Source organism: Populus euphratica, unplaced genomic scaffold (assembly GCF_000495115.2).
Source record: "Populus euphratica unplaced genomic scaffold, PopEup_1.0 scaffold44.1, whole genome shotgun sequence".
Lineage (NCBI taxonomy): Eukaryota > Viridiplantae > Streptophyta > Magnoliopsida > Malpighiales > Salicaceae > Populus > Populus euphratica.
In genome coordinates this window covers 1,956,774-1,968,520 of record NW_011499865.1, presented here as the reverse complement: position 1 = coordinate 1,968,520, position 11,747 = coordinate 1,956,774, and the positions used below count along the sequence as shown (strand labels likewise).

General features: G+C 28.4%; 1 protein-coding gene and 1 long non-coding RNA gene across 2 annotated transcripts; one reads left to right on the top strand and one right to left on the bottom strand.

The window, feature by feature from the left end:
• Positions 1-1,078: 1,078 nt before the first annotated feature.
• LOC105126040 (uncharacterized) lies at positions 1,079-2,209 on the bottom strand. Its single transcript, XR_842342.1, has 3 exons — positions 2,128-2,209; positions 1,935-2,009; positions 1,079-1,666 (listed from the first exon to the last, which is right to left on the bottom strand). It is a non-coding gene; the product is annotated as an uncharacterized LOC105126040 (long non-coding RNA).
• Positions 2,210-4,654: 2,445 nt separating this feature from the next.
• On the top strand, positions 4,655-5,941 carry LOC105126039 (zinc finger A20 and AN1 domain-containing stress-associated protein 5-like). The gene has a single exon (XM_011026765.1). It carries the CDS (start codon positions 4,672-4,674, stop codon positions 5,419-5,421), a length of 750 nt encoding a protein of 249 aa, XP_011025067.1. The 5' UTR covers positions 4,655-4,671; the 3' UTR covers positions 5,422-5,941.
• Positions 5,942-11,747: the final 5,806 nt, after the last annotated feature.

Here is an 11,747-nt window from a genome sequence, read left to right as displayed (position 1 = left end):
TGTTGGGGGTGGGGCGGGCTAATCGCCCACGCCCTCTCCTGGTCTTTACTGGTCTATTAATTTTTTTTTAATATTAAATTAATTTAAATTAATTTATTAAATTTATAATTTAAATTATGAGATATGTTAATTCCTAATCAGTTCGGTATTAAATAATAAAATTAAAAAAAAACTACCTAAACAAATTTATATTAATCTAAAAAATTCACATATTGAGTCATGAGATTACGATAACTTCATAAAAAATATGTCAAAACAAAATTATGAATCTTAATTTTCAACCAACTCAACGTTGAAAGATAAAATTAAAAAATCTAATTAAAAAATAAAAAAAAAATTAAATCAACCTAAGTTAACTTGTTAAACCTACAACTTGGATCATGAGATTGAGATAAATTTATAAAAAAATAAATAAAAAAATTATGAAACTCCGTTTTCAACAAATCCAATGATAAAGGTTGAAATTAAAAACAAAAAAAATCACAAAAAAATTCAATCACAAAAATGGTAAAAAAATAATAGAGTCAACTTTAACTCACTTGTTTAATCAACTATTTAGGTTATATGATTAAGATAAATCATGAGAAAGAAAATAGAAAAAAATATAAAATTTTATTTTTAACAAATCTAATATTAGGGGTTAAAATTGAAATTAAAAAAATTAAATTTATAAAACTTATATATAATCTGCACAAAAAAAGAGTACAAATCACTATTCTCAAACACAATCTAGCAATAAAAATGAAATTGAAAAATAAAAACTGAAAAAATATACTAGAGAATTAAATTAAAATAAGATATTATTTTAATGAATAATATTTTATAGATGTGATTTATTAATACCTCATTAATATATATTTTTTAAAATAAATTTGTGAAACTTACATACAACCGAGCACAAAAAAATAAAAATTAATTACAAATTATTATACACAAATAAACTTAGTATTAAAAATAAAATTGAAAAGAAAAAAATAAGATCATATTATTAAATAGTTAAATTAAATTAAAATATTATTTTAATGAATTGTATTTAATAGATTTTATTTAATTTTGTTAATGTCAATACCCCCATTAATATATTTTAAAAGAAAATATGGCACCAACATTTGAAGCGATCATACATGCACTTCATCTAGAATAATGTAATGACAAACAAATCAAGTCGGTCCACGACATTTTCCAGATATTATACCATTCTTAGTCCATGCTAATTTCACGTTTTGCACATTGGGAACTACAACACGCGCGTACAGAGAGAGTCGTAGGCGTCTGCAACAGGCACGGACGAGTGTCTCGCACACGTGTACGCCATGTCAGGCACGACAGGGACTACTAGAGAAAAGAAAGGTAGGGGCGGTCAGTCAGATTGGGCGGCTCAAAGCCCCCTGTCGCCGTTAACACCCAATAATATCGTCCGCGGTTCCAGATTTGCCCCCATCAAGCTGCCTGTGACGCATGCAATACTGTGTTTTTACCCCGGCTGGTGTAAAACCAGTAGCATAGAATTAGAGTCCAAGGACCAAATGGTTGATGATGGCAGCAAAAGATCAGGCAACGAGTCTGCAGCTTGCTTGTTCAAGTAATTCCAAGCTTTCTCTGTAATTGGCTTCTAAAAGTCATCCATTATCTTCGCATCTAGTTGAAATCTGACTGGAGGGAAAAGCTAAAAATAAAATATTTGAGATTATTCTACCATCGTCAGGTTATTCATCTAACTATTGCTTTTCAAGATATTTTTAACTTAAAAATATATAAAAATAATATTTTTTTATTTTTCAAAATCAATTTTTTATATAAATATATCAAAATAATAAAAAAATACTAAAAATTAATTTTTTTATAAAAAAAAAATAGATTAAACCGCAACCCCATAAGAACACCTCATCTCGTGGGACAAGATTGCTTGAATGTAAAGCTATCTATACTTTCACCTTTAAGGTGCTTCAAGTTTATCAACCAACTTGTATGGGTATGTGTGGAGTGATTGCGCTTCCCTGCTGCATCTTCTTTTGATGTAGAAAAGATGGAAGGAAAACAACACATTAATGAATGGACGTGCTGCCTACCGGAATATTCTTAAACACAAACTACATGCATGGATTGATTTTAAGGCAAGAGACTTACTAGTCACAGATGTGAGTTGGAATCATATATGTTGTCCGAAAAGCATCCACAAGGAATTAACTAAAACCCAATTTACCATTCCCTGCAACGCCCCCTTTCCTTTTTCAATCTTTATATGTCTTTTATAGCACTCCCTTTTTATTTTATTTTGGCACTGTCTCAAGAAAAAATAATTGAAACACGATACCTCGCATAAATTCTACATGGTCAAAGAAATCGGCGAGAATACCACGTCTCGCCGGTTGTGGTCCCGAACGGGAAAATTATCACCGGCCGAAGATTTTTGGAGCTAAAGAATGAGTTACATATAATATGTAAACACCTGCCAGAATGATAATCCAGCACGCCTGTACTCGTCATTTATTAATATTCTATGTAAAAATCTACCCTATAAGAGAATCAGGACCAGCAGTTACAGTTAATTAAAACTCTCCACGATCTTTCCGTTCACCGTGGCCATTGCTTTTGTCTTCGGCACGCGCGATGTATAGGACCTCATTACAGGTGAAAATAAACAGCAGCTTACAAATAATATTTAGACCCGGTTTGGTATCACAGGCATTACCCAACTTTTTAAAAAAATTATTTTTTAAAATATAAATTTTAAAATATTTTAATTTTTAGATTTATCTTCAGATATTACCATATCATAAATATCATAATCACTAAAATCTTATATAATTATTAATTTTTAAATTTTTAAAAATTAATTTCATTAAAATAAATAATAATAATAATAAAGAGTTGATTGTCAAGAATACCTGTGGGCTGAAGGGACGTGGCTCGCCCCACCTCACAAAGGAAAACAAAGGGCGGAGGGATGCAGTTTTACAGTTCCCAAAATTCTCTGGGTATAACTTTTCATTGGGTGCAGTTTTCCCAGTGTTGTGTGGTGTAAAGGTCATCGATGTCCTAGACTTTCTTTCTTCCGCGCAGTTTTGTTAACGTGGTTTAAATAGCATTTCATAATTTTATTTATTTTTTATTAAAATAATTTTTTAAATTATTTTGGTGGCTAAATTCAAATATTATTTTTTAAAAATAAAAAATATTATTGTAGTATATTATAAAATAAAAAAATAATTAAAAATAACAATTACTATCAAAATATTAAATATCATTCTCTTAAATAAAATAGAAAGATAATTAAAAATAACAATTATTATCAAAATATTAAATATCATTCTCTTAAAATAATTGTGGCCCTACGGTGCTATCTTTTAAAAATTTTATAATTGTTAATAATGTTAAAGATGATATGGGGAGTTTATTTAGAAATATTATTTTGGTTGTTTTTTAAATAATTTTTTATGTTAAAATATATGTGAATAATTTTTTTATTTAGCATATTAAAATAATTTAAAAATACTAAAAATATATTAATTTAAAATAAATAAAAAATAAAAAAATTAATTTTTTTTAAAATATTTTTAAAAAACAAAAATAAACAATTCCTGAAATCAGACAGATTCCTCCGTCCCCTAAAGCAAGTCATGTTTAATCTCTTACACGTACTAACAAAAAAACATTAAATACTATATGGGTTGTTATTTCACATTAAATATGGAAGATGAAAAGTTATTGAATTTAATTTTTTACCTTATGAGATGGAAGGAGTACTTTTATTTCATAAAGTAGTATTTTTTTTCCCTTCATTCCTCCTTTAAAGATATATTATGGTAAGTTACATGCGTATGTGCGTGTGATATAAGCTAGAGTGGAGCTGGGGAGGGGTGATGAAATGGTGGAAATTGGGTGTAAAGAGAGAGAATGAGAGGAGACGATCTTCCTTTTCAATTTTTTTTTTAATAACTACTAATATCTTTTAAGTTATTTCATGAATTTATTTTTTAAAAAATAAAATAAATAAAATAAAATGCATGCTTCACTAAAAATGATAAAAATATTTCTATTTAAAGTGGAATCAACTATGCACAGAAGAAGTTGAGGAAAATGAAGGTTTTTTCAACCGGAGAGAGGAGGTGCTCTCAGTTGACGACGGAGGGACGGGAACAAAAAGAGGGGAGGGATTTCTGAGCTAATTGTTGCTAGCATGTTTAGCAAAAGTAAAGAAGAGAACTTAAAATAAAATAAAATACAAGGATCATAATTGCGTGAATAAAAAAAAATCCAGCTGTATGAATGATAGGGGCAGGAAAATAATAATAGAGGAGAAGATTTTAGTAATTGTATCCGCCAATTTAATTATGAAAAAGAAAGGGTGCCATTGCAATTAATTATTTTACAGAAAAACGCAGCACCAAGTACAGTAGCCAGGGAGGGAGGGGGGGAGCCAGCCAGCCAGGGGCATCGAGCATAATCAAGGAACAAACAGGGAATCCAAGTGGTTAAATTACAGGTCCCACTATTTTGCATAAAACAAGCAAGCCACATAATACACTTTCTCGATAATGACGATTAACACGTCAGAATCCAATTGAGAATTAAGTAAATCCCTCGAGCAGTAATTCCACCAAAATCACGAGGTCATTTTTGTCACAAACCAAAACAGAGTCCAAAGAGAAATGTCTGATACGCGTCTCTATGAGGCCCATATTCTTTCTCGCCATTACCGATCCTCAATCCCTTCAAATCCCCCACATCTCTCTTCGCTTGAGCACCAAACCCCAGCCCTTCTCTCTCCTTTCTCTCTCAGAACCAAACAAGAAACTGCAACTATTAAGGACCAAGGATTCATCAATTCTGAATTCTTGTAGAAAAAATAATAATCAAGAAATGGCCCAAAGAACGGAGAAAGAAGAGACCGAGTGCAAGGTACCAGAAAACTTGACTTTATGTATCAATAATTGTGGAGTTACAGGTAATCCAGCAACAAACAATATGTGTCAGAAATGTTTCAACGCTAGCACCAGCACATCTAATCCCTCCTCCACCACCAGCAACACCACCGCCGCCACCACCACCACCATAACATTTGCAGCAACAACCAACGGTGTGTCTACCAACGAGATCTTAAAATTCACCAGCGAGAAATCGTTGAGATCCAGTATATCTCGCTCGCTGGCGAAGGATCATCAAAAGCAACCAAAAACAGCATCGGATAAAGAAAGATCTGACAGTTCTTCCGTGGCGAAGAAAGAGGTGAACAGGTGCTCAGGGTGCCGACGAAGGGTAGGGTTGACCGGATTCCGATGTCGTTGTGGGGAGCTTTTCTGCTGGGAGCACCGCTACTCAGATCGACATGATTGTAGTTACGATTACAAAACTGTAGGTCGCGAAGCTATCGCGAGAGAGAATCCTGTTGTGAAAGCTGCGAAGATTGTTAGAGTTTGAAACAAGAAAAAGAACGTGTTGTTCGTGCTTGCAAAACATCTGGCTGATCGATTCTCTCGATCTAAACCCAGTAGATCTCGATCGAGCGCGTGCTAGCAAGGCATGCCATTGAATCACCATGGATTTCAAGTTATCAAGATGCTTAAAGACCGAGATCAAGATTGAAATTATTCGTGTTGTTGGATCAATCTATAATTTTATTTTATTTTTGCATTTCTTCAGAAATGAAAGATTATTATTAATATTATTATTATCATGGCAATTATTGTGCTTTACCGGAGTTATGCTTGATGTTTTTGTTTTTGTGTTTTTTTTTAAGAATTTGGACATGGTGGCTGTTGGAAATCTTGATGATGGTAATGGCATGTGAATGTAAATCGGACGGGAACAGCGTGGGCTTTTATGTCTATTTAGATTGCATGTGGAACTGGAAATTTCATTTGTAAGCTTTAGAAAGCTCCGGACCCATATGTTGCCATGCGATGTTATGTGCGCTTAAAATATCGTGAGATTTAAATAAGTTAGGATGGGTTCTGGCTAAATATCGTGTTGAAACTTCTTTTATCAACAGGATGGGCAGTAAGTACAGAGCCACTTAGATAGTGCCACGTATGGGAAGTATAAAGTCTCTGGCTTATAAAAGGGAAAGGCAGCGAAGTTGAGTCGGGTCTGACGGGAACATTTGCGTAAGGCAATTGGTTGCGTTTATATGTGAGATAAAAATGAAGGTGGGCAGATCTCGAGAAGAAGTAATGATCGGACGGCTGTGATTGATTATCGTGCAAATGACTTCATAGTGGCGCGGGTACAGGGTGGATTTGAGCAGGTATTTGGGACCATCTTTGCTTTTGGGAGAGGTTGGTGTCCTTTCAATGCCCTGTAGAGCTGTTAAAAGATGTAGCGGTGTTCGGGAAGTAATAAATGTATTAAAATAATATTTTTATAAAATAAAAATTATTTTTAATATTAATATATTAAAAATATTAAAATAAATAGTTTTTAAAAAATTCATTTTCCTTAAAAAAAACCCGTGAACCAATAGCGTGTTGCATTTGCCATTGGCTCGTTTGGAGATGAGTTATGGGTTTTTTTTTTTGGGGGGGCAAATTTTAAAACGACGTAACGTGATTGCAAAGCTTGGCAATCACATTGGATTGTGACGTTTTAAAAAGATAATTTTGCAATTTGAAAAAAATATTTTTTTTCAAGTCTTAAATAAATATTTAATATTAGAATTAATCTGAAAAACATAATTATTTAAATTTTTTTTATTTAGATCTATTTTTTTATTAATTTTTTTATGTTGACAAACACAGTTTTTAACTCAGGTTATTGAGTTTTTTTTTTAAATCATTAAAGCAAGTTAATAAAAAAATAAAAAAATACTATGTTCATATTTCATGGATGATTAAAAGTTAAACAAATTATAAATGTGGTAAAATTATGTTTAATCATTAAAGCAAGTTAATAAAAAAATATAAAAATACTATGTCCATATTTCATGGATGATTAAAAGTTAAAAAAATTATAAATGTGGTAAAATTATGTTTAAAATATATTTAAAAAATTTAAAAATAAAAAAAAATTAAATTAAATTTTTATGAACAATTTATTATTAATATTATTATTTTCATATAAATACATAATAGTTGAAGACAAATTATTAAAATTTAAATAAAAAATTATAGTAGTATTTAAAAACTATAACAAAATTAAAAACTAGGCGAAACTTATATTTTTTCCATGAGGAGCAAAAACATCAACAAAACAAATAAAAATACAACAAAGAGTTAACCCCAGCCCATTAGAAGCAAATAGGGCCCGCATTTTTGACTCAATATTTTATTATTGTTCATAATATGATTTTAAAAAAAAACAAATAAACAACAAATCATTTATATTTTTTTCTTGGAAAGAAAATATCAACCCCTGTTCAAAATCATGACCTTAAACTTGTCTTGAAAGCTAACTAGATGAGTAGATACAAGAATTTGATTTAAAACAATGAAAAAATTATTAATTTAATTTATTATTAATATAAATTATAAAATTAACTTTCGGTTTTTTTAGTTGTTGGTACAACTGAACAGTTTTACTAATTTATAAATATTTTAATATTAATAAATATATAATGAAAATAACAATAATACTTGTGAAAGTGCTAATCAACTTTAAATGAAGAATTTATATTAAATCAAGTGAAAATAACAATAATATTTTTATTATCTAAATAATATAAAATTGTCTCAATCACTTTAAATGAAGAATTTATATTAAATCATATCATTGTTTCAAAGAAATAGAATGAGTTGATATGGAAGAACAATTTATAGTTTATAAGAGAGAAACTAGATCAATTTTTCATTAAAAATGTATTTAACATGGATGAAAAACAATTGCTTTAGAAGTTACAATCAAATCATTCTCTTGTGAAAAAACAACTTGAAGGTGAAGAAAAACTTACAATTGTTATTTGCTATGAAAAGGATGGTTATGCTAATCCATGATATTTTAAGAATGCGGACTTGAGCGATATAAACTGCGAGTATTGTGCCAACAAACAAGCATGAATGTCTAGGGTTTTGCTCTAGGAATATATTCGATAACTTGATATAACAATAGTTAATAATCTCCTCGTTAATTCAAAAATGATTAAAGATTTTAAAATATTAAATTATTTTTCTTGCAACTCAGCACGGCTTCAAAGATTTAGCAATCTCTAGATAACAAATGTTCAAGCAAATATAATTGTAAATTATTCTTAATATTATAAAATTATTACAAACAATAAAGAAGACAAAGTTGAAGATACACTTAATACAACAATCATATTATAAATTTTTTTATCTTGCAATACAAGAGTGAGTTTTAATACATTAATAAGAGTTAAAAGATAACGTTTATAAAATCATTAATTTTTTAAAAAAATAAGTGATATTAAAGTTATATTTTAAAAGATTTTTTAATTGTATTATATATACATATTGATATACGAGAAAATTATTAATTTATAGATGAAGCGAAACTCATGTATGTTTTTGCAATGAATTATCTTATAAACTAAATAAACTAAAAATTAAACTGGTTAAACATATTGTTTATTCGAGATTCTTAATTCACCGGGGTTATCGTTTCATCGAGGCTACGCCATACCTGGCTCTTTCTCATGACCGCTAGCAAAAGCCAGCGCATTCATACAGGACCTCCCCCTACCTTACCACAGAGGAACATCATCACAACTAAGGTATGTTTGAAAACGTGGATTCTATCCAATTTTTTTTAAAAAAAAAAATTAAAAAAAATTGTTTTATATTTTAAATTGTTTTAATATGCTAATATTAAAAATAAAAAATTTATTTTAATAAATTTTTAAATAAAAAAATATTTTAAACCACTGTTGTTATTATTATGATAGGATAAAAAAAATTACGGCTAAAAGTATTTCACTTGGCTTCCCGCCTCTAAACCTAATTTCTTCTAGAAAAGCACTCCAAAGCCAAGATATTTTGAGAGACAAGTTCACTGTACTCAAAGCCATGACTACCGTGAACGTCATAAGCCAATCAAACCGATGCGAATATAATATTTTGTTTTTATATTTTAAAAATATTTATATATTTATATATTTTTTTGTATATTTTATTATTATTTTGATATTTTACTATTAAAAATAATTTTATTTTTTAAAAAATATATTTAAATATATTAAAAAAACAATTTAGAACAAAACAACTATCCATTTCCAAATACCCTTACATATAAAATTGACAATTCCTCTTCACCAGCTTGGTTCAATATTTAATAAAAAAATATATAATTATAGTTATTTTTTAAAATATTTTTTATTCAAAAATTATATTGAAAATTTTTATTTTTAAAAAATTATTTTTGAGATTAATATATCAAAATAATTTTAAAATATAAAAAATATATTAATTTTAAATAAATAAAAATTTTAAAATTTTTAAAAACATTTTTAAAACGGTATACCAAAACACAAAATTAGCCTTCAAAGATCAATGTTTGGCCTTCCACTTCCGGTTAAAACACAACTAACCAATCAATTAGGATTTCACTGGAATTTCTTCAGTCAAGAACCCCCAAAACGAAGAACCCTAGTTTTTTTTTTTTTTTTATCCTTTTGATTTGACTGTTTTCTCTTCTCGAGAAAACAAAGAAAGTTGGGCGTGTACAAATAAAAGAAAATTATAATTATATTCTTCTAAGCTTCACAGCTTTTTAAACTCTTGAAACCTGATCCTGTTTGTCCATTCCGGCAGTCTAATTTTCGCCTTGTTACAATTTGCAGCCGTTTCATTGCTCCGAAGGCTCAAAGAGACTATCCTGATTGCCATGGCAATCAAATCAAGTCACTTGATAACGTGTAGTTATTGATCTTGCTAGAATCATTGAATCAATCCAATTAAACTTTGACATACAATTAACTCAGTCTAGAAAATTATCCATCTAAAACATAGCTTGTTTTAGGTTAGGTTTTTTTTTAAAAAAAATAATTTAAATATTGACTCAATCAAATTTAGGTAATTTAATAGATCAATCTATAACTTGAGTAAGACTTGACGTGGTTAATTTTAAGGATTTATTTTGTAATTTTTTCCTCTCAAATTAACATCAGTTCATTAAAAAAAACATACACTAAAACAATATGATTTTAAGATTGATTTCACGACTTATTGACCTTCAACTCTTAGACAATTCCAACAACTATGTTCAAGAGAACACCTGTTTTTTGTTAATACGATTCTAGGATTACTTAGAGTCAGGTGGGGTTTTGTTCTCACCACTTCCTAGATTGTGTGTGTGTCTATGCTATTTGAAGTGGGGTTTTTTTTTTTTTTTATGCCATTGGCATTTCCATTTCGTTGTTGCTAATGGCACTTCCATAATTTTTAATTTGAAAGTTGATGAAGTTACAGCTTCTGTCGTCTGAAATGTTAGTTTTGATTTTTTAAAAATAATTCAATGTTTGATATCAATTGTTGGAGTTGAGACTTTAAATTTTTTAAAAAGAATAACATAAAGCACTCTGCCACTAGATCACACCATGCATTGAATTTATTTATTTATTACGTGTTTAGATTATATTTTAAAAAATTAAATTCTTTTATATTTTTAAATTATTTTAATACACCAATATAATAACAATACTTTCAACTATAACTACATCATCCAACAACATCCATGGGTCACGAGACATTCATTGAACTCAATGCTCTATCTTTTATATAAGAGATACCAGAGTGTATAACAATCTATAAACAATAATCTTGGTTTATCAATTAAGAAAATATTTAATAAAATTATTAAGATAGTAGCCACTTTCATTTTTTTTCAATTAGGGTATACAAATATAGCATTACTATATTATTAGTGCAAAAGAAATTGTGTCAATTTTTTAATTGGAGTCCAAACTTAAAATAAATACTTTAGTTTTATCAATGCTCAATTTATAAAGTAAGTATTTGAGAGAAATGGTTTTTTAATTGTTATCTGCACTTTTCAACGTTTATATATATATATATTTCAATTTATTTTGAGACTGTATATTTGGTTGAATATTGGATTGAATAAATTAATGGAACATTGAGTATAACAAATGACCGTAATTAAGTGCTTCGAGTTGTTGATATTAAGGATTCGAACCCAATAATTGATGTCAAATATAAAGAGGAGCACCCTTGTCGGCTTGTAAATTAAATATATATATATATAATGGAAATGCCATTAGCAATGATAAGGTGACGACTATGGAGACCAACATTAATGAGAGTGCCGACAAAGTTTAATTAATATTTTAATAGGCAATGCAAGTATAATTAATATTTTTTAAAAAACATTATGTTTTTTTAACCATTTAAAAATATCAATTTTATATTTTTTTCATTAAAAAACCCTAACTGACTTATAGTATTTTAATTTTCTTGTGATATTTTTAATATAAATAGAGTGTGTTTAAAAGTATGGTAAGAATTATTTTTTAAAGTGTTTTTTGTTATTAAGATAATATATTTAAAAGTTATTTTTTATTATCAACACATTAAAACAATATAAAAATATAAAAAGTATTAATTTGAGCAAAGAAAAGAATAAAAAAATTCAAATTTTTTTTAAAAAAATTAAAACACAAAAATAACAGAATTACACACACACACGTAATATTGAACAAAATTAAAAAAAAATTAAAACTGCTTAGTATTTTACGGTGTAAGTTCACAGTGAAATGCTGAGCAGTCTTTTTTTTTGTTTTTTTTTTTAAATCTATATACATATAATTTAAAAACATCATGCATCTTTAACCCATGTAA

Coding starts and splice junctions, on each gene's coding strand:
- LOC105126039 (XM_011026765.1), top strand. CDS start 4,672: ATGAGGCCCATATTCTTTCTCGCCATTACCGATCCTCAATCCCTTCAA.